The sequence below is a fragment of the Limanda limanda genome, chromosome 6, assembly GCF_963576545.1.
Source record: "Limanda limanda chromosome 6, fLimLim1.1, whole genome shotgun sequence".
Lineage (NCBI taxonomy): Eukaryota > Metazoa > Chordata > Actinopteri > Pleuronectiformes > Pleuronectidae > Limanda > Limanda limanda.
In genome coordinates, this window is record NC_083641.1 from 29,510,460 (window position 1) to 29,534,549 (window position 24,090).

The 24,090-nt window shown below is 43.7% G+C and overlaps 1 protein-coding gene across 1 annotated transcript; it reads right to left on the minus strand.

Moving 5' to 3' along the window:
- Positions 1–13,064: 13,064 nt before the first annotated feature.
- LOC133003915 (zinc-binding protein A33-like) lies at positions 13,065–15,334 on the minus strand. The gene is made up of 2 exons (XM_061073737.1): positions 14,940–15,334; positions 13,065–14,586 (listed from the first exon to the last, which is right to left on the minus strand). Exon 2 carries the CDS (start codon positions 14,567–14,569, stop codon positions 13,187–13,189), a length of 1,383 nt encoding a protein of 460 aa, XP_060929720.1. The 5' UTR covers positions 14,570–14,586; positions 14,940–15,334; the 3' UTR covers positions 13,065–13,186.
- Between the last annotated feature and the right edge of the window lie 8,756 nt (positions 15,335–24,090).

Below are 24,090 nucleotides of genomic sequence, written 5' to 3' on the forward strand. Positions count from 1 at the left end.
TGTGTCTATGTGTGTGTGTGTGAAATAAAGTTAGTGTTATTTAATGATTCATCATCTTAACAAACTCCCATATTTCAAAGATAACAACAGCAGCTTATCACAATTTAGAACACGCATGTAACCTCTGGTCCATCTATGTGTCTCTGTGTGTGTGTGTGTCTGTCTGTGTCTATCAATGTGTGTGTGTGTGTGTGTGTGTGTGTGTGCGAGAGAGAGAAAAAGAAGGGGGGTGGCGATGACGCGTAGTGACATCACATCTAAGATGGAGGCCGATCATGATTCGTGGAATCAAGGCCTAAAAACTCTCAAAATGGCGGATTGACTACAAAACAAGATGGCGGAGCCGTTATGAATTTAGAGCCAGGATGGGAGGAGAGAGAGAGCGGAGGCGTGGCAATAATAGACTCAAAATGGTGGGTTAACTTGCGTTATTCAAGATGGAGTCTATGTTAATGACACCATGTGGCCGGAGCGCACACTGGTGGTCGTCACATGAATTACACAAAGGAAATTTTAGACAAAGAGAATTCTTATCTCTGCTTGGCTTTGGGGGCCGAATGGTTTCCAGATGTGTTCAGCCTCTCTAAGCATAGATTTAACTATGTGACATGACCTGTATTATAAATACAGGTCAGGAGTGTGTATAGGTCGGTTTAGAAGGAGAGAGAGAGAGAGAGAGAGAGAGAGAACATGAGAAAACATGTAAGGAGAGTCCAAAGAAGCTCTTAAAAATACGTCTGAGATGAGTTAACAGTGATTCACCCCTCAGCCCTCAAGCGAGCGTTGTGGGCCGAGGTTCTGATCGGTGAAATCACTGCAGACTCACACAGACGTTAACAGTGCGGGCGGAGGCGCTTCTCGCGGCCCTATTTACTGCAACACAAAACATTGCGATCCAACCGGAAACCGGAAGTAGCGGCTCGGAGTAGTGGCCGGCTAAAACAATGGAACACGGAAGTTCCATCAACAAAATACACTCAAGTATTAAATCAACACGCTACATATTAAAACTAACATCTGCCCAGACAACATAAGCCTCTTACTGTGACCATGATTTCGTGGGTTGCCTGCGCCTCGGCGCGAATCTCCCGGAAGTCCAGTGAACAATGTCTTGGCCTCTCAGGCGAGCTCCCGTGAGCACCGCAGCTGGGCCGGACCGGAGCGGATCAGTCATGCTCCGTGACGGGATGAAGCTTGGTCTTCTTCTGCAGGGATGTGCGGCTGCGTGGAGCCGGTTGAAGATCGTGTGGAAAAAGAATAAAAGTAAAGTCCGTGTGGATAAGGAAACAGTCTGAGATCGTCCAGCGAGCAATTTCCTGTTTCGATGTCTAATCGCCTCCTTAGTTACTGAGTCGTGTGGTTAGACCTCTTGAGGTCAGAAAACAACTTGAGCAGCGTGGAAAAGAAGACAAAAAAGAGTCTCTTAAAAATACCGAGTTAACTAGTAGAACCCCGGAGGGGTTCTGTTGTCGCTTGGGCATCTGAGTGAAGAGAGAGCGAAGTCTGTGAGTTCAGCCCTTTTAAGTCATGTCTCAGGTGACTCCCCCCTGGGAGGAGGGGTCAGGGGTCAGTGTGGCCCTCCAGCCAATTGAGTTGTCAGGATTTGGCCCCCAGGGGCGGGCTTACCGTGGGGGACCAGGACGTGATCTTTTGCCACATGGAGATAAGGGTCCATGCTGGGTTTTTAAATGTAAGGGGTTACCCGAGCCTGGCCTAAGGTTTTACGACCCTTTGTTCTAAGTCGGATCACTGGGCCTTGCCCAACAACGTGTTGATGTGTTCAGGAGCTGATGAGGATGTTACACAACAGTGACCTAAACATGACTTTGCATTGTGTAATTCATGTTTAATTCTTCCATGGAACAAAACGCTTGTTTCCTATAAAATGGAACATTTCCAGGATGTTTGATTGATGGGATTTTGTTTTATTGTTTCCAGATTAAACATGTATTGCCTCTTGATGCAGGATTTCCAAAGGACTTCCTACATTTTACTGTGAAAAGGTTGAATACAACTCAAGACTCAATCCTCTATGAGGGTGAAGCTACACAACTAACAGGAGATTCATGCTGAGACTTGTAGTTTCTCAGTAAAACTTTCCTTCCCATGACACGTATGTTACAACATGTGGTATAATTACTCCCTGCATGCACAACATATGTGATGAAGCTTGTACAAAGCATATTTCAGGCTTGTGCGTCCAAACATAATAAATCTTCCTCCTCTGAACTGGTGAAACTTTGAACATGTGTGAGAAGTGGGAGGAAGCACAGAAGGTGCAGAGAGAGCAGATGACAGCGTGACAGCAGAGTCTCCGTCTCTGAGCAATAATCTTCCTTCTCCCACAGAAAGGTTTTCATCTTCCCACCCGAGCAGTTAAAGCTGTCATCAGTCCGACTGTGAGAGGAACAAAGCTCTGCACTCGTCCTCACAGCGGTCGTCCTGCCAACAGACCAACTTCATCTTTAAACAACGCAGCACAGACTCCACTCCACTCTTTATTTCACTCTTAGAACTCAGAGCGGCAGCAGCAAATGAGCAGAAATTCTAATAAAGAGCAGATGCACCAACAAGAGTGAGTGAAACAACCTCGTTATAAAATAATGACAAATATAATACAATTTAATATAGTAAAGTTCTCTGCCTGAATTTTGTTCATATTTTATTTTAATTACCAGTTTTTATCACTGAAAATCTGGCATTATTTTTATCTTGCATTTGCTTTTTTACTTACTTCTTTAATTTGTAATAACTTCTATTACAGGACGATATCTTGTATTGCTTTTATTTATACATTTATTACTATTATTATCTTTATCATTTCATTTATTTATTTTATTTACATTTTCTCTTTTTTGTTACTTGTAAACAATTTTTGTGTTTTGTCACATGTCAATGTTAAACATTTTCTTCACACTCTCCTGAAGAGTTTTCTTTTCACATTTTCATCAATATCCCAGAGAACAGATTCATGGATATTGATGAAAAGCACATCAGACACATTGAGAGGATCTATGAGTCTGAAATATAATTTAAAGGCCTTCCAGAGTGACTGATTCTGCTCTTAAATAAAGTCTCATCATATATAATCATCCTGGAGTACTTGGAATATGATGTGCTAAGAGAAGGGTTGAATTCTTGGTACTATTCTTGGTTCGGAGCAGAAATGTTTCCTGTGGAGTTTTCGATCTATATCATTGATCAAAGGTTTGAAGAAAAGAGACAAGAAGTATCAGAGAGGCGGGTAAAGAAATGACCGAGTGCAGGAACGTGGATGTAAACAAAGCTGCAGCATGTTAGAAACCTCACAACATGATTCATGATGAATGAATTCTATGAAACCTTGAGTCTAAACCTGCCAGGTCCAGAGGGAAACTCAGATGAATCCAGATATGGATTATTGTTGCATGAGACAAACATCTCAGTCTAGACGTAGAAAACAGTTTCCAGAGAAAAAGAGAATCTGCCGCAGATCTTTAATCAGCCACGTTTTCCAGCAGCGTGACCTGAGACATTCTGTAAAGTGTGAAGAAGCCTCCATGGAACCGACTCTCATCAGAATCTGAGTGAAGTGTTGTAAAGCTTTCTGTACGTTTAACAGCCGACACCATCTCTGAACGTACCATGCATCTCAGAAAGTGAAGGTGTGTGAGTGTGTGATTTCCTTGTGTGTCTGTGATTGCACTTTACTGCTTTAATTGGCTTTTTTGTGGATTTATTCCCCGAGCTGCAGTTGCTGCCCTTTGCCACTTTAAATGTCCCGTGCTGCATTAAGTGCTCTGCTGAATAAGAATCAGGCTTTTGTTAGTCTCCGAGTAACAGTGAATAATAGCAGGAATAGATGTGTGTGACCTTGCAGATGTAAAAACAAGGTGTAAAACACGGATGAATTCTTAAACAGCTGTAACCAGTTTGCCCTTGGGCAAGGCAGAAACTCCTCAGCTCTCATTTAGAGACACTTTGAGTCTTGGCCTGAATATCGACCAGGTCTGATAACAGCAGAAGAAATCAATTTCTATAAAACAAGAAACGATTTCAAAGTCAAACTCTCTTGAATTGACTCATTGACTCTTAATTCACAAAGCTCCGTCTGTTCCACTTGTTTCTGGACGAGCAGGTGTTGCCGTGTTTCTTCTCCTTCAAATGTTTAAAGTCTCACTTTGAACCCGAACACTTCTCTGAGGTTTGGATCCAGGGAGCAGCTCAGGAAACCTTCAGTGACAGCAGCACCAGCACATCTGTGCAGCACAGAGAACACAAACCTTCCTGTCGACGTCCTCCGCTGACAAGCTCCACCTGCTGCCAGTTCTCTGGAAGTCCAACACGTCTGTTCAGGATGTCCTGAGGAATGGAGTGACACCACGAGCTGAGCCTCTTCAAATTAAAGCCAGAACAGAAAGTAAAAAACAAAAGTAGCAGAGAGGAGTTTGGCGGCGGCGCCTCAGACGGGTCAGGCAGAGTTTACACTCGTCAGATGTCCGGGTCTGGATGTGTGTGTGTGTCTGTGTTTGTGTAGAGACAGGTCAGTCAGAGGGTGTGTGTCTGTGTGATGGTTACCTTCTAAATCCTTTTTAATCCACGTTCATACTTGGGTTTATATTTATTCTGAAGGTTTTTATACTGAATAGTTTTTTTACACTTGTACCTGTAACTGCTCTGAGAGCTGGTTCCTCCTGCCGACCCAGTGACAGATCTGATGAGCTCACAGGAAACAGCAGGGGGTCGTTTCAGGGGGTTCACCACAAGAGAGAGAGCGTTTCCGTCCCTCGCTCGCCCCAGCTGTATTTCTCTCCGTTTAATCCTTCACCTGCTTTTCAGACGCTGTCATTCAGAAACATAAACACACACATTTTATTCCTCTTCCTCATTTTCACTCTAACTTTTATCAAGAGTTGGAGTTCCTTCTTTTCTTTACTCTTCTTTTCTCTTTCCAGGTCTTTACATCTCGATTATCTCTCTCTCTCTGGTCTCTCTCTCTCTCTCTCTGGTGTCTCTCTCTCTCTCTGGTGTCTCTCTCTCTCTGGTGTCTCTCTCTCTCTCTCTGGTGTCTCTCTGGTGTCTCTCTGGTCTCTCTCTGGTCTCTCTCTCTCTGGTCTCTCTCTCTCTCTGGTCTCTCTCTCTCTCTCTGGTGTCTCTCTGGTGTCTCTCTGGTCTTTCTCTGGTCTCTCTCTCTCTGGTCTCTCTCTCTCTCTGGTCTCTCTCTGGTCTCTCTCTCTCTCTCTGGTCTCTCTCTCTCTGTCTCTCTCTCTCTCTCTCTCTCTCTCTCTCTCTCTCTCTCTCTCTCTCTCTCTCGCTTGCTCTCGTTCAGGCTCGGACGAAAGTCACCTTTCCTGTCAGGAGGCCGTGTGTGTGTGTGTGTGTGTGTGTAATAACCACACTTCCTCAGCTTAACATTGTTATCAGACTAGTGACAGCTCTAATTCCCCCCCCCCTCTCTCTCTCTCTCACACACACCTACACACAGCACAGACTTACTATATATGTTGAGAGAGTTGAGAACAATCCATTGCTGTCTGCTTCTATCAAGTCCTCTATCTGTGACAATGTGTGTGTGTGTGTGTGTGTGTGTGTGCGTGCGTGTGTGTGTGTGTGTGTGTGCGTGTGTGTGTTTGACTGTGTGTGTGTGTTCTCTGGTGTGAAGCTGTTAAATTGCTATCTTAAATGTGACCTCCTCTGCAGACAGGAGATATAACACAAACTGGACACCAAAGAATAGGTGTGTGTGTGTGTGTGTGTGTGTGTGTGTGTGTGTGTGTGTGTGTGTGTGTGTGTGTGTGTGTGTGTGTGTGTGTGTGTGTGTGGCGGCTGCTGCTGAAGACGATCTACTGAACCTAAAAGGTCTTAATTTGGTTTAAATGTGCTTCTTCATTGATTCAGTTCTTTCCAGCAGCAGCTGACTGGACGTTTCTCCCTGAGCTTCCTCACAGACTTGGCTTCCTGCTAAATGCTAACTGGTGTTTGCTGAAGTCTCCACAGAGGAGTGATGTCCTCAGACTGAAACACAGACCGAGGGGAAGAAATAATGAATCTGCTGAAACTCCTCCTCTGAACATGTTTTAGATTTTTGCAATTAGTTTCTGAATTTCATTAAATTCAGCCCGTGTCACTGTCGTTAGCCCGGGATCTGCTGGACTGGAAATTCAATTATACTCATTATCCTGTAATGTCCACAATCAAATGAATTCTGAAGAACTGGATCCTCCAGCTGACCTTCTCTGTTCCTACCAAAATGTTCCACTTATATTAATGTGCAGCTGTAAAAGTTTTTGGTGAAAACTAAAGAGGAACAGCTGTGAGTCACATGGATCAGATCCCTGTGGTCCTCACTCTGATGTCAGGACACATCCAGGAGACACGTGGCTGCGTCCTGAACCTGGAGAAGACCTCTCTCATGTTCGCTTCTTCGCTGATCTTCTGCGTGCTCATCTTCATCCTGACGAGGATTCTCTGATGCCACCAAGTCGTCAGAACCTTCCTGCAGCAGAGCAGAGGACTGCAGCTCTCCTGTGAGGAGCCTGTCACAGCCTCAGCATCTGGAGCCTCAAGGCCGAGAGGTGTTCCAAACAAATTAGTGTTTATGATGTTTGCTCGTTGAGAATCGTTCCCAACAGCCACATTCAAAGATAGGAGGAGAAACCTGTCGCCATAGAAGGAGGGAGATGAAACTGAAGCTTAGATACGGAGCGAACAGTGCCAGCAATCACAATCCTCCCTGGAAGCCATCGTGGAACTTGTCTGAACATTAAAAGTGATGGAAATAATTGTTCAGCGCTGCTGTGGCTGCAGGAACCAGGCAAGATTAAAAAAGGAGCCTGAAACATTTGAAAAACTGGGTTCATATGAAGTGGGACAGAAAGATGGAAACACAGGAAGGTTGATCGGACTTTGCAGACAGGATCGACTCTTTCTCTCCTCACATGCATCAACCTAAACATGCACTCTCTGTAAATTCCACGTGTGTGTGTGTGTGTGTGTGTGTGTGTGTTTTCTCAGTTTGCTTAGAATAGGACACAGTCGGCTGCTCTTTTCCCTCCGGTGCCAGTTCGCTGAAAAGGAGAAATGTTCTCATTCTCCTCTTCCTGTCTCGGTCCACTGAGTGGTTTCCCTCCCCTGAGCGGCTCTGAGGCTGAAGGGAGCCAGCTCCGGCCCCCCCCCCGTGGACACACACCACCTCAGCTTGGTGGGTTTGTGAGCTGTGGACTAACAGTTAACTGCAGTTAGCTTCACCTGGACCAGCTTGGGTCCAACGCTGGCAGCCGAACAGGGAACAGAACATTTGGATTCAGGCCGGTCGTCCGTCACAGCCTCTGGCGTCAGGCCTGGCTCCAGATGATCTGTTGCCTCAGCCTCTTTGCTCCATGGGTCCAGTTGACCTTTGTTCTTTTAAATGATCCGATATGATCCAGGGTTTCTAACATGTGACATGTTGTTAACGGACAATGGCTCGTTTATCTGCTCGTACACTGACAGAAGACAAATGTTTCACAGGAGAAATCCTGAGAGTTTAACGAGTTTTAAACGGTGACAAACAAAGAAACGTCTCCGCCACAATCTGGACTATTTTAGGTTATTTGCTGAAACCAATTAGACAAAAGTATCAAATGTAATTAAAATAAAAAGGATTAATTGATATCTGAATGTGACACAGAGCAGCCGCGGACTCTGATTCTGTTTATCTCTTCGACAAGACCGTTCAGAACAAATACACAAACTGTGTGTGTGTTTGTGTGTGTGTGTGTGTGTGTGCGTGTGAGAGAGAGAGAGGGAGCAGTGGTGTTTGTTGTCAGGTGAATTGCGTGAAGACGATGTGATTCCTCTCTTATCTTGTTTTCTCTTGTCTCTGTCAGCCAGCTGCTCTAACACAAACACACACACAAATACAAACACACACACACACACACACACACACAAACACAAACAGCAGGTAGTAGTAGAGTTCAGTGTATCTGGGTTATTTGTTGAGATGCTGATGCACAGTGTCAATATATATATTTACTAATCTTACTTTAAATCTGTTCTGTGAGTAATCAGCTGTTTTTCTGAACTATTACAGTTTGACGTTTCTAATCAAATTCTACAACGTGAATCTAAAACCTAAAAGAGAAGAGCATAAAAATCTGAATCATTGGATTTTTTTTTTTACTGGCTCTACTTACTCACATTCATAACCATTAAATTAACAAGTTACATTTAAATTGTATAAATAAAGGATGAAATACACTGAGGAGATGAGAAGTGATCGTTTGACAGTAACACAGAGTTTCCTCCTTCAACTGGCTGATGACATCATGACATGGAATAAATAATAACTGACACTGTATAGAGAAGTTGTTGTTTATCAGAACCAATGTCCTGGTGGTGTCCTGCTCAGTGGAAACCATGATCACGTGATGTGTGGAACCTGAATATATTTAGGATTGTAAACAAGTAAACACAACATATTTTGATGAAATTCCTGCAAATCCGAAACATGGAGTGTGTGGTAAATTAATACAAATGATGGATTTCTGTGTGAACTTCTCTGATTAAGTGACAGTTTCCAGGCTGCAGCAGCTGTTTGACTCTAGTGAAGAAGATGCTCCATCTGCTGTCACTCCACAGAAGAACAGAAGAAGAAGAAACTCTTTCCCTTCAGTTTCTTTCTGGATGATGTGCATTTGTTGCTTTGGGACTTTCATTATCTTTGTTGTCACGTTTCCCTCTGAACTCGGAGACTCTTCAGCGTTTGATCGTTTCCCAGTCAGAGCAGATCTGCTCCTGTTTGAACAAGCTGAGCAAACTCAACCCTTCATCCATGTTTTCCTGTTGTCTGAAGAAGAAAACATCTCCTTCTCTAAGACGACAGAATCCGTCTAGTTCCCGGTAGACGTGTGATTTAAAACACGCTGCCCAGTTCTTCTCTTGATTTACTCTTCCCACATCTGTCCTTGCTTTACAGATGTGTCCCACACAGACAACATTACGCTTCTGTATTTCATCACGTTTTTACAAAGTATGATTACTCCCAGTGGATTTCTAAATCTTTAAATCGTAGTGAAAAGCACAAACTACAGAATTGAGGTTCGAATAAATGTAAGAGTTGTGTAACACGATTCGTTCATTGTGTCTTAATTGTGTTGTTTTGTGCATGACCGCAGTCTGAAGGCTAAGTTTAGACATTAATGTTCTTTAACCAATTTGGTTCAGGCAGATTTCAGACAACTAGGTTCAGTTGGAGCCCAAAGTGTGAATGTGAAGACATGAGAGACACATAGTACAGTCCCTGACAAAAGTCTTGTCACTTATCCATTTTGTAGAAACAACCGCCTATAACCTGACTTCTAATTTATCCATTGGTTTTAGAAATGGCTCATATGAAAGCTTAAACCCTCTCAAATTATGTTTAATATACTAAAATAAATTTGCTTCACTGAAGAAAGATTGATCATTTAATGAACACAGAAAGGTCAGATTTTGGCAAGACAAAAGTTTTGTCGCCTACAGAGAGTAATGTGAAAATTTAACAAATAATTTACTTCAAATACGAAAATATGTTGCATAACATCAGTGAATTAAGTAGTGGTGCTGTGAGATCCATATTTAATATCTTGTATGACTTCCATGAGCTTGAAGGAGTGCATCCATGTGGTTCGATAATGATTCATACAATTTATTGATGAAGTCATCAGGAATAGCAAAGAAAGCCTTCTTACATGCCTCCAAGAGTTCATCAAGAATCTTTGGTTTCGTCTTCCATGTTTCGTCTTTCATTCTACCCCAGACATGCTCAATGATGTTCATGTCTGGTGACTGGGCTGGCTAGTCCTGGAGCACTTGACCTTTTTTGCCTTGAGAAACTTTGATGTAGAGATGGAAGTATGCGATGGAGCACCATCCTGCTGCAAAATTTGACCCCTTGTATATTTGGGAATGTAAGAGGTAGCTAATACTTCTTGATATTTTAGGCTATTGATATTGCCTTCCACCCTGCAAATCTCTCGCACACCCCTATACTGGATGTAACCCCAGACCATGATTTTTCCGCCACCAAACTTAACTCTTTTCTGGGTGAATCTCGGATCAATGCGGGCTCCAGTAGGTCTCCTGCAATATTTGCGGCGGCTGTGATGTAATTCAACCGAAGATTCATCTGAGAAATCCACCTTGTGCCACTTTTCCAGCGTCCATCCTTTTAGCAGGCTGTGGGCCACACGTTTTTTTAATTGCCTTTTGTTTCATGCTGGTTTCTTGGCACTGATTCAACCATGAAGGCCATTTTGAGACAGAATTCTACAAACTGTCCTGGTTGACACGGGGACTTGAGGTGACCAGGCCTGGTTGAGATATGCTGCAGTGGAAAAGGGGCTGTCCTTGGATTTCCGAGCAGTTGTCTTGCGGGGTCTGCCGGACCTGGGCTTGTCAAAAACATCTCCAGTCTCTTCAAATCATGTTCTTATTCTTTGTACTTGATGCTGAGAAACATTGAAGGGTATCAGCCACCTCAGCAGTGGATCTGATCTTCAGCCTCTTGATAATCAACGCTTTGGTCTCTGGGTGAATCTTAGGCATGTTGTCAGAGGTCAAGTTGCAGTTGATGTGACGATCTGGTGTGCTGGGGTTCTTTTTATACACACCCACTAATTGATTGATCAATTATTGATCAAAGTTGAGGCTGTAATCTAGGATTGGGTGCATCATATGACAAGGCGACAAGACTTTTGTCTTTGCAAAAACTGACTCAGTGGGCTTTACCAAGCTGTGAACGTTAGAATGCTTTTCAGCGGTTCCGTTTGGCACCAAAACGTTATTTCAAAACCTGTTGGGATTGAAATTAGCCATTTCTTGTAAAAAATAATTGATTACAAATATATTTGAGGGGCACTTGAGGTCACCTTGTACCCAAGCGACAAGACTTTTGTGAGGGACTGTAGGGTCAGGAACCTCAATTCCGTGACCATTCTCTGGCTAATATATTTTTGACGACTGATATGACTTCTTTACACCTTTTAAAAAAATTCAGCCCCCATGTCCCTCGCAAAAATGTCGGCATTTTTCTCTAGAGGGACGAATCAAAAATGGCAGCCGGCACCATCTTGTAAAAGTAACTTTTTAACCAGAGCACCTAGAATAATGTATGAGGACACTTTTTGTGGTAAATTGACCATAAGGATTGTGATTCTGACATCATTTTGACATTAGGACTTCCTGTTGACCCCAAAATCCAAGATGGCCACCATCCGGGAGCGCAACAATGTAAAGTTTTATACACAAATCAGCCTTCAGGAGATGGGTGATGTATGGCCTTTATACATTACTTATTATGGAAGGACCAAAACAAACAACAGTCTCCTCTGTTCCAGTCCAGTTTTACTCTGATCCTCTGGATCTTCTGCACAGAGAGATCAGATGAATCTGAAGGTGACGCTGCTGAGTATTTACCTTCACTGAACCCTATTTCCCATGATTCAGACTCTTCGTCTCCCTTCCTCTGGACAGGCTCTGCTGACACACCCAGACAAGAGACTTGGTTGTAAAATAGCTGCTTGAATATGATCTTGATCTGCTGAGTGTTCAAAGTTCAGAGGTAGTTCTGCAAGAGTAAAGATAAGATATGATTAAATATTAACGTGGTTAGGAAGAGGTTTGTGTCAGATCCTAAAGACAAAGGTCAGGTGGTGCAGGGGGGGGAGGAGTCTGTGACAGAACTGACGTGATGTGTATATTCCTCTGAGTGTGTGTGACACAGAAGAAACTCATCACTGTGTCCTCTCATCACAGCCTCTACGGTTCAGGAATGTGGTTTGAAATCAGACGTATGTCTTCAGACTGCAGCTTCACATTCCTCCACAGGACCTGGGAGACCTGGATGTTCTTCATGATTTCCCTCTCAGCTCCTGGTTGGAAGAAGCTCTGAAGTCTTCATATGATTTGTTTGGCTCAAATTGTCTCGAGGCTCTTGAGCCACAAAGGTTATTTTGTCCTCGTAGACGTCCCTGTACATCGTCCTAATAAATAACACAACATTATAAGTGAATGTTCTTTAACTTGGAGTTTTGTCAAATTTGTTCACAAGGCCTTTATGTGTGGACTTTAATTCATGAATGTAGGATCAGATGAATGTTTGGCCTGGTGAGATAACGACGCTGCAGCCGACCTCTGACCTGAAGACACTTCGATAAGAAGGAGTCTCTCCACCTCGGATGTAAAAACGACCCTCACATGAGATGTAATGATGAGAACCAGGATTTACAAACATGGATCTCAGCAGGTTTGTTGAAAGTCACATTTTGTGGATTGAAGCTGTTCCAACACATCAGCCTCCAGGTGAGCTTCCCTCGGACCCGCACACGTTTAAACTGCTGTTTAATCGCTGTCATGATGTTTTTCACAGATTCTACCTGATGAGAAATGTAAAAGGAACATGTGATGATCTGTGAAACCAGGCGTCTCTGTGCACAGTGGGTCCTGGTGGGCTTCAGACCCTGACCCAGGTGGAACCAGCTGACAGGTCTACATGGGTTTCTGCTGCTTGTGTGAGAATCACATGGTGCAGGCGAGTCCGAGCGTCCCAGAGAATAACATGAAGAATAGATTCATTTTACTGTATGAATGAAAACACTTGTACAGACAGAATCATTTAGGCTTCATATTTACATTTCAACAAAAAAATGGTCAAAACTCTGTTTCTGTTTCTTAGTTTTTATTATTTTGATCACAATATTAAAATCACATCACTAGGCTGCTGTTAAATAAACACTTTTACAGACAGAATCATTTTGGCTTCATCACATCAAACAGACAAATGTTCATATATGTTGGATTATTTCATAAGTGAACAGACTTTATGTGATTCAACATGAATCATGTCTCATCTGTGAGTTTTAATAAAGTTTGTTGAATGTGAACAATGATCAGCTGTTATTGATAAATGTGTTTTTATGTGGATCTTCATCAGTTTGCTCGACTTCATGGATCCACACAAAATCTAAATGATAGAAAACATTTTCCATGAAAGAAAAAAACAAACCAAAGATAAATATCAGAAAATAATGAAATGTTTGTACACACGTGGAAAAGTCGACAGGAGAAATAAAAATGAGTGAGAAGTAAAAGGAGAAATAAACAAAGCTTTAGAATAACGAGTTTAACATTTAAATTCAGCAGATTTCTCTTGAAGAAATAAACATGATGAATAAAATCTTTATCTCTAACGGCTCTGATCCAGCGTCACAGAGACTTTCACAGGTAACAGCTTCATGTGATCTCCAATGTTAAAGCATGGAACCATCTTCTGAGTGAAAGTGTGTCTGAAGGTGTGAATGTGTTTGTTAGTATCAAGATCAGAGAACGACAGTTCTCCTCTGTTCCAGTCCAGTTTCACTCTGATCCTCTGGATCTTCTGCACAGAGAGAACAGATGATGCTGATGGTGACAGTGCTGAGTATTTACCTTCATGGAACCATATTTCCCATGATTCGGGAAATCCTTTTCCCTTCCTCTGGACAGAATCTGCTCTTACACCCAGTGACCAGTCAGTACTGTCTCCAACCAGGACGTCCCAGCTGTGAGTCCCTGAGTTAAAACCCTCAGATCCCAGGACTGTGCCGTAATAAACAAACCTCTTTGGATTGTCAGGGAGCTTCTGTTTCTCTCCTTGTCTCAAACTGGTCAGATCTTCAGACAGGACGAGTTCTGGATGAGCAGAGTTTGGGTCCAGAACCACAGGACTGTAGGAGACCACGTCCTTCATCTTGTTCCAGATGTTGAAGCTCAGGTTGCCCAGATGTTTTGCCATGTCTATCAGAGCTCCTGAGGCCAGCTGTGGATCATCCAGCAGGGGGCGCTGCTGGACTCGTTCCACTGCAGCCTTGTAGTTGAGCAGGAACGAGACGTCTTCAGCTTTCAGCTCGTCCTCTGTGGTTCTGATTGTGTCTGAAAGAGACGTTATGTCTCTGCTCAGAGCCTTAATCTTCTTCTTCATCACCCGACTCTTCTGCTCCTCTTCCTCCCTCAGTGCAGCCATCCTGGCCTCTTCTTCCTCCTCCAGAAACTGATGAAGCTTTTTAAACTGCTCCTTGATCTGCGTCTCTGTGAGTCCGGCCTGGACCTTAATTTGTTTTGCTGTTTGTTCAAACTTTACTTTAGCACGTTTAAAACACTTTAACTTATCCTTCAAGGGCTCCAGAGTTTCCTGAAGCTGCTTCTTGTGTTGTTGTGTAGCTTCATCGATGGGTCTGAATCTGTGCTCGCTGTGTTTTTCTGAATCTCTGCAGATGACACACACTGGCTGCTGATGGTCCAGACAGAAGAGTCTGAGTTTCTCTGAGTGCAGACTGCAGAGAGCAGGTGAAGAGCTCTGATCTCTCTCCTGTAAGAAGGTCTCACACAGGTTCTTTAACACCAGGCTAACAGGTGGTTCTGACCTTGAAGATCTTCTCTTACAAAGTGGACACTCTTTTACTTCTTTGTCTTTCCACCAGCTCTTCACACAGTCTTTACAGAAGCTGTGGCTACATGACAGAATGACAGGATCTCTGAAGACATCATGGCAGACGGGACAGCAGAGATCCTCTTCTAATCTGGAAGCCATTGAGTCTCCAGGTGAAGCTGAAAACAGACCGTCAGTCAGTCACAGCTCCATGAACTTCAATCAACCAATCAATCAATCAAATTTTATTTGTATAGCCCATATTCACAAATCACAATTTGTCTCATAGGGCTTTAACATGGTGTGACATCCTCTGTCCTTAACCCTCAGCAAGGGTCAGGAGAAACTACTAAAAACATTTTTAACAGGTAAAAAAACGTAGAAACCTCAGAGAGACACATGTGAGGATCCGTCTCCCAGGACGGACACAAGTGCAACAGATGTCAAGTGTAGGAAAACATCATCGGGATTAAAGTTTTTAGTTTCACTGAGGTTCACTTCCCCTCTGAGTCGAGGTGTTTGTTAAACTCACGGTCAGTGTGTGGAGCGTCGGCAGGTTGTAGTTTGACTCTTCTCTCCTGTAGCTGGACTCACTCAGGACGTCTGGTCTGGTTTGGTTTAGTTTGGTTTGGAAGGTGAATGTGATCGTCTGGTTTTCAGCCTGCGTCTCTTCAGGGAGGAACAGATGCTTCCTGGTTTCTCAGGTGTGTCAGGACACGATTGTAAAAAGTAATTCAAGCCTTGGATTTTATAACTGGTCAAAAGTCATTTGGCAGCAACAAGCTCACACAAACAAGAGACTTGGTTGTAAAATAGCTGCCTGAATATGATCGTTATCTGATCAGTGTTCAAAGTTCAGAGGTAGTTCTGCAAAAGTAAAGATAAGTTATGATAAAATATTAACTTTGTCAAGAAGAGGTTTGTGTCAGATCCTAAAGACAAAGGTCAGGTGGTGCAGGGGGGAGGAGTCTGTGACGTAACAGCAGAGCTGAAGTCAAATTAAAGAGACAGAAGCAAAGTCATAAGTTTGATGAAAATAAATTCACCAAACCTATGAACATATTTTCTCTTCTAATGAGACTTGTTCACAGTGATGATTTACGCTGCTGGATTCAGGGAAGAGGATGAATTGTTGAGTATATTCACCTGCTCAGCGCTTCATTCTATTCTCTCCATCTTTTGTTTCACTGCTGCAGACGTCAGGTGAAGGCATGAAAACTGGAAATGCTGAAAATGTGCAAATAGCATCACCTCAACATAAAAAACCTGAAAGCACAAAAGAGGTGAAAAGAATTAAAGAGTTCAATGCAATAAAAAGGATCAATGTGGATTAAAAGTTAAAAAACAAAAGAAATTAGTAGAAGAAGCTTCTTACACACATAGAAACCTGACACACAAATTCCTTAATTTTAGTTCTTCTCAGCTCTGACTCAAACATCATCACTCAGGAGGTTTTCTGAAAATTTACTGACAAAATTATTTACAGTTTTTTCACATTTGTTCAAATCTGCTCAAGGTCTCGAGGCCAAGAAAAATAAATTCCTAATGCACTTTAATCTAGTTAACAATAGTAAAATGAAGATTTTCCACAGTCCAGTTCAGAAGGTGTCCTGTCCAACGTCCTGTCCAACGTCCTGTCCAGCGTCCTGTCCACTTCCTGTTTGTCTCCTATCAGACCTGCTTTACTGAAGGTGAATCCTCTTCTTCTGAGTGAGGCAGCTCCTTGTTTATGTGCATGGATTAATCTTCATGATGTAAATTTCGTAAAAGATCTTTTGAGATGCCTCCTGGTCAAAGCTCAGTGAAATGTGTTCTGCTCTGTATGAACTCCATGACCTCTTCCTCCTCCGGTCAGACACACATCACCATGTACGACGTGTGTTTGATTCCCTGCAGCACAAACATCAGCAGCTCTGTAAAGTGGAAGTGAAGCGACTCCTGGACGCTGGAGCCTTTTCATCTCACTTGATTGGTCACCTGAGGACAGGTTTAATTTCTAATATCACCTGTTTGAAGCAGGAACTCGATGAGGTCCACATATCGTTGCCAAAAGGGCAGAGGGAGAAGACCAAGAATAATACTTTAGTTCAAGATGTGACATGAACACAAACACCTGGAATGTTCCTGCTCCTGAGACTGACACTAATTTCACTCATGAAGAATCGGTTCATTTTCCAGAGGTGACGGAGCAGAGGGAAGTTCTTCATTACGTTGACACATGAATCCATTTGTTGGGCTGCAAATTCACCACGGCTCTGATTCTGCTTTAACAATACTGAGCTGGAGAACTAGGACGCGGGGGGGGGGTGTTGTGTCACAGAGACTGTGCCAGTTTACATTGAAAATAAAGAGCAACAACATGTGATGTGCATCAAAACACCCACACACTCATTGTCTCCTCTGTAAACCCACACACCAGCGACGTCTCTGCAGGAGAAGAACCCTCAAGAAATCAGGCAGTTGTTGTGAGACTCAGAACACACAACCAGTGTGTGTCTCTGATGCTGCACTGACAACACATCAGATCAACCTATGAACCAGAACACACTGTCTGCATTGTTTCTATTCATACAGACACACTAATGTGCTCAAGGATTTACAACAACTTCCTCTGGAACATGTGGACTTTGCCTTTTATTTTGAAAAGGCCTTTAATTACACATTTGGTTAGAGTAAACAATCAAGAAGATAAAAACCAGTCCTTCCTTCCCACCACATCTACCAGTGTACTTTCACCTGTTTGCTCTAATAGCAACACAACGACTGCTCAGGGGGCTGCACCTCCTCCTGTAGACACGCCCCCCTCTCTGCTGGTTGGACAAGCTGTGATCAGTGGAGGAAGGAGCCACTCCCATCTCACCTGTAGAGAAAACAGGGAGCAGAGACAGCAGGAAGGGAAAGACAACACACACACACACACACACACACACACACACACACACACACGAACACACACACACACAGCACGATGCCCACTGCCTGCCACGTCCCGCTGAAGGTTTCCTGAAGGCTCTGAATCTTGCAGATCATTCTCTAAATCACTGATAATCTGATAATCACCAAGAACTTTCTGAATATTGAATCCCAGTGGAGCTGAGTGGTGGAGAAGAGTGTGTTCATGAGCCTTCATCCCAGAGGAAGACCACGGTGAACCCACACAGTTTGGGCTCCTGGTTATATTAATAACATCTGTGTGTGAATCTCAAATCAGCTGCTATAAACACACAGATCCAGCTGCTGAAGATGTAAGATCCTGTCCGGTGTGTGAGTGAGAGGAGGGAGAGAGGAGGGAGAGAGGAGGGAGATGAGGCAGGAGAGGAGGGAGAGAGGAGGGAGAAAGGAGGGAGAGAGGAGGGAGAGAGGAGGGAGAGGAGGCAGGAGAGAGGAGGGAGAGAGAAGGGAGAGAGGAGGGAGAGGAGGCAGGAGAGGAGGGAGAGAGGAGGGAGAAAGGGGGGAGAGAGGAGGGAGATAGAAGGGAGAGAGGAGGGAGAGAGGAGGGAGAGAGAAGCCGGCTGCTTCCTGGCACTGCTGCCGGAAAAAACTGCACAAATACTAACAGTAAAAAAGTTTAAAATATTCACGCTCACGCATTCGAATTGCAAATGCAAGTTAAAAGAAGAAAACAGGAAATCAGGTGAGAGGAGAAAGAAAAACGGAGCGAGGGAGGAGAAGGAGGAGAAGACAGGGGGAGAGAGAGAGAGAGAGAGAGAGAGTGTGTGCAGACGGTGGAACAGTTGTCGTCAAACTGCAAAAACAACACAATGTGCTGAACAAGACAAGTCACTATCCACTTCTACTTCCTCCTTCATGCTTGTCTTTTCCTTCCTCCTCCACCTCCTCTCCTCTCGTCTCTCCTATCACTCGCTCACAGTCCTTCCTCTCGTCCTCCGCCCTCCACCCCCCCCACTCCGAGTTCTTTAAGCAGCTGCTGCTAACTTTGACTTTTAAGAAATGCAGATGAAACTCTCGTGGAGCAATTTAAGTGGAAACACCTCCCTCTCTCCAGGAGGAGTTCTGCTCAGGAGAGGAGTGTGTTGTGTGTGTGTGTGTGTGTGTGTGTGTGTGTGTGTGTGTGTGTGTGTGTGTGTGTGTGTGTGTGTGTGTGTGTGTGTGTGTGTGTGTGTGTGTGTGTGTGTGTGTGTGTGTGTGTGTGTGTCCAGGTCGGACTCTCTCTGTGAGGACCACTTTGAACTCCTAACAGGACACTGAGACTTGAGGGGAAATCTTAAATTATATTTTCTATTCCCTTCGCTTCTCCTGTCAAATCAACCTCATTTCCCTTTATTTCACACTTTAAAAAGAGTAAAATGATTTACTCTGTCTAATGTGAATATGTAAAGACTTAAGCAAAAGAGCGCATATTAAATATAAATAATAATAATAACTGATAAAGCGCGTGTCAAGGTTGTCAAGGTCGCTTTTAGAAGCAGGAAACAGGAATAACGAGTTCAGAGCTCAGCTCAGAAAAACTCTCACCTCCCCCTTCAGACATTTGCTTTGTGTGTGTGAGTGTATGTGTGTGTGTGTGTGTGTGTTTGTGTGGGTGTGTGTTCTCTGTACCAGGCATCCCTTCAAAGCCAGACCCCACGGGGACACGAGCAGATCAGAGTCCGTCCTGTCCGCTGCCTGCAGGCTGGTGGAGTGGACGGACACTCGTGTCCCTGCGTCTGGTCTCCCAGGTGGACACAGCACGGCGACCCGGTGGACAGGAAGTGACTCACCCTCACTCACATGCCGCTGGTCGCCGGGTGTCCACTGTGTTCACCGGCACTGGTTTGATCCCACAGTCCGGGACGTTCTTCTCCTGCTGCAGAGACAGTGAAGAAGTACAATTTATATAGTTTTAGTTCCAAAGAAGTGATTTTTAAACTTCAAACTGAGCAGCAGCTTGGTTTACTACTCTGGTGTGTTTGTGTTCTCGTCTGACGTGGGAGCATCACAGCAGGGACGGATGATTTCTGTCTCCTCAAGTCGGAGTCGCTCTTTGTTTTGCAGCGGTGCATTGTGGGAAGGTGCCAATCAAACACATGAGATTTCAGACTGTGTGGATTTGAAATGTGTCAGAAACTCACACCAAGATTCAACTAATGAGGATTTAGAGGAAATATTGAATTAGGTTTTTAATATCTGGACATGAGCCTGTTTCCCAATAGACTTATCGTATTATATTCAGTTATATCTGGTGAAGTGTGAAAGCTGCTGTTAAACCCAGGAGAGATACAAACCTCTGAAGGTCTGAACCAAACAAAGAAGTGTGAAAGCATCTGATTCATAAACCTTCATCCAGTGTGTTTCATTTTGAATCCAATGTGCTGAAGACCACAGATAAAACAATTTTAATAAGATTGAATTCACTGATTATAAATGTGAAACCTCTTCATGTGGAAACAGTCACATGCTGTATTTCTGTGAGGTGTGAACGGTTCAGTCCAGGCGACCGCGAGCAGCCTTGTGGGTCGAGGCCGCGTCAATTTGTAACTTTCCTTCTGTGAACACACACAGACAGACACACACGGACAGACACACACGGACAGACACACACGGACAGACACACACGGACAGACACACACGCACAGACACACACACACTGACGCGTACACACGGGAAACACGCACCCCCTCAGACGTGCACACACGCGTGTACACACTCCCTACAGCTTCAATTTGTTCTTATTTGTGCTCGGAGATGAGAAGGCTGGCAGAGCGATACGGATGGATGGACGGCGGCGTGGGGGCGGGGCGGAGGAGAGAGTAAAGGGAGGGGAGAGACGGGTTGATGGTGAAGTGAAAACATAATTCATGTGGGAATAAATGCTTTGTTCGTAACCGTGGTGACATCAGCATCCATCAGGCCGCCTGCTCTCCTCCTCGTCCCTTCACAGGTGAAGCTCTGCAACAGTGTGTGTGTGTGTGTGTGTGTGTGTGTGTGTGTGTGTGTGTGTGTTTGTGAGGTAGCGTTTCTTCTCATTTAGCTCCATTTGTTTCATTTTTGAATCACTTCTCGTTTTCCATGCGTCCATCAGTCAGTGTCGTCCTGACTCCTCCCATCACAGGATCTAATTACGACTCTTATCCCACCACAACACTTTTTATTAACGAGGTCTGACTTCCTGTGTCGACCAGCCAATCACCTTCTGTCCTCTTGTGCTTCAGAGTGACGACTCATCACAATCCCCCGAGTGACACACCCCTCCATCCCTCCGTCTGTCTGTCTGTCCATCGACCCGCCTGCTGCTGCTGAAGGACTTGCTTCTTATTTAATAAAGATATTAATCTCATCTTTGAAATCAGCGTTAAACTTCACTCAGAACGTTTCTCTAGCCTTTAGTTAGCAAGTAGCTCCAGTCCACACAACAACTAAATGTCCAAAGCTCAATGGACCAAGTTTTAAATTAACAGACGGACAAGACAAGATCTGCTTAATATATAATAATACTAATATTATGATAATAATATATAATAATGTAGTTTGTATAGTGGCTAAAAATAGTGAAAAGGAGGAGAAGAAATAAATTGTTACCACCTCATCCATCACGGTGGATGACAACATCATCTGTTACCCGGTTTTTCATTTCTCAGTTTTTTATTTTTGGGACCACCATCAATTTCTGTGCCAATCACTATTTCTGTTTCTCTCCCTCCATCACAGGAGTCCGTTATTATTCCAGTTATTATAGGAACACCGAGTCCTTTGTCACACCTCCTCCATCTTCACCTCCTGCATCCCTCTATCCGCTCCTCCACAGAAGTCCATCTGTTCTTCTGCCAACCTCTTATAAGTCTGATTAGAGCCGCTCCATCTCTGACCACTTCATGTCTTTTTCTAGTCACACAGCTTCCTCTCTCTCTCTCTCTCTCTCTCTCTCTCTCTCTCTCTCCAAGCACAGTTCTCTCCATTCCTCCACCCTCACTTTCATCCATCCATCACTCCGGCTCATCCATACGACTCTGATTATCTAGAATCGTGGATCTAAATCTACTCCCTGGCTGCTCTCCTGCTTTGTAGAATTGATCCTCAGCAGCACTTCTCTTTCCCTCCCTCCCTCCCTCCTCCCTCCCTATCATCTCTCCTCCCACGTTAACACTCGTTTATTGCTCCACATTCAGGATGAATGGCCGCAGCAGCGACCCGGCGTCTTCACCCTCTTGCTGTGGAAAGACGGTGTTTTAATGAATGTTTCACGGCCGTAACATCCTGCAGCTCCACTTTATAGGGACTGTTTTTTTTTCTCCTCTGGCTACTTCACCCCACAGTGTTGCCCATCGTCGTATTGGCAGCCATATTTTCTCTGTATAGATCGTGCTGTCGGTGGTGCAGTATGCTGGAAGCATTGATTTCCCTTCCAGAACCTTCCTACATGTCTCTTTGTGGAGGATGTAACGCCGCCTCATGTTGCTCGGTCCTCGATGGATCACTTCTCAGATGCACTTGGCTCCATTTCCCTAAATATCTGTTTTCCTAAAGTGGATTTTTCCCTTTTCTCGCCGTGTAAGCACTAAAATGTCTAACATGGTTGTTCAATACATCTTCGACAGACTCCAGCTGCTGGGGATGTCTCAGCTGCAGGTCATCGCTCTTCCTTCACTTACAGACCTCCTGACTGCATCTTCACATCCTGCCCTCTCACTGAAGTCCAGGCCCCGAGTCGAGCGACTGATGTGAGGATGAGACCGACAGACAGATTCTTCACAGCCTCCGGCCTCTGCAGGCACCGAGACTTCACTGAGGATCCTCAGATGTCGTCCTACAGTGTTCACACTGAGATCCAGAGAAGCAGGACGAGGCTCTTGCAGCTTAACACCAAAGTATGAGCTGAGTCCAGACTCTTCATCTAAGTCAGTTTAACAAAGGTTTTTTAGAGTTTGCTTCAAGGTCATTTCTCACACCGGGGACACAGCGGAGACGGAAGCTCCGGGAAGCGTCGATTCTCCTGCGAGCCGCCGCCTGGAAGTTAAAATCCAGGAGAACAGCAGGAATATCAAAACTATTGGATGCATATTTGATCATTTATATTATATGTCATTTTTATCGTTTAAAATCGCTTTTCACTGTGTCTTCCGGCCCAATCAACCTAATTTTTTAGTCATAAGACTTGTGCACATCAGATTATGAGATGACAGATTTAGTAGCTATGAACCAACTACTTCTGGTCCAAATGTTAGAATTAAATGTTTATCCAACTAAATTTCAAGGGAATTTATTGTTATTATTAGAAATGATGGAAGAATCATGAATATAATAGAAAGTAAAATAAAAATTGCAAAAAGAAAAGTAATATCACGTGAAGGAAGTGATAGGAGAGTAGTAGGAGATGTTTTTTACGTGATTGTTTTTAGGGCCTGAGCACTGACAGACGTGAGGCCCTATTGAAATTGTATTTTTGAATTGGCTTTTTGAGGGCTTTAACATGCTCAAATTCTTACTAAAATTTGCAGAAAGTTAGAAAGTAGTGAAAATGTACGTATTCTGGAGGAATTTTCAATGGGAGTCGCGAAAATGGCTCAACGGCGCCCCCCCGAGATCAATGTTCACATTGACCGATCTTCACAGTAATCGATAAACATGTGTATCATGACCTGGCAAACAAAAAAGTCATCGGTGCAATTGGAAAAAACGCAACAGGAAGCCAGCTATTTTGCATCTTCCACATTTTTACTTTAAGGTACTTGTACCAGGGCTTTCATCAGATCAATTTCAAATTGAGATGAGTGTCATCACAACAAGATGGAGAAACAAAGTTATTAAAAGACCGTGGCGTGGCGTCAAAGTTTGATTACACGCCATTAAAACACAATGTTCTGTATCGCGGACATACATGGACCATGAATCCTTCGATGCTGAGCCGTAAACAAACAACTCCACTCCTGCAGTGACAGTGGTCAAAGATCAAAGGACTATTTATGTCTTGCAAAGGTGACGTCTCTCTCTCTCTCTCAGTATTGGGACATTTTCTCAAATCTTGTAAACATTGAGGTACGGCGAAGGTTCATCACATCGTCGTTGTCACAACTCCACTGTGCATTGTCCTATCACCACCAAACTTCTGTCTCATGATCAGAGTCCAAGCCTGAACAGCTCTATGTGTCAATATTTCCTCAGTCATTATTTATCTTTTTCAGGCAAAACGCATGCAACGCTTCAAAATGCATGTGCTCGGGCCGGCCCAGTGCTGCTTTGCAGCCCTAGAAATTTTAGAAATTGTATTTTATAGTTGGTACTTTCCAGGGTTGAGCAATTCTGGTTAATATTATTGTTTACAAAATTTTAGTTAATTTATTGTGAGACAATTTCAATGTGTGTTAGGGGTCTTATTACAAACACTAAGTCAGTTGTACTTTCCGACCCACAGAACAGTCCTGGGGGCAAATCATATCAAGACTGGCAAGGTGAGCAGTTTCTTAAGTGTCTCTCTGTGTAGTGACCTTTATCCAGGCTTCATTTTGAGATGTTGATGGAGAGTTGAGCTGTTGTTAAAACGATGTACAACAACCTGGTACAAATGAATGTGGGAGGACTTTGCAGTGATGTCAATGGAACATGATACTGAATGACGGAAACTGGTAAACTGCTTTCTTTTCAGTCAGTTACATAAAAAGACTCAAATTTGCTATGACTTTACTCCTCTGTCTGAAATGGTTATTAATATGTCATAGCAAATTAATGTTCGTGCTTTGTGAACTTTA

Excerpts from the sequence above, each read along its gene's own strand:
- LOC133003915 (XM_061073737.1), bottom strand. The coding sequence starts at position 14,569 with ATGGCTTCCAGATTAGAAGAGGATCTCTGCTGTCCCGTCTGCCATGAT.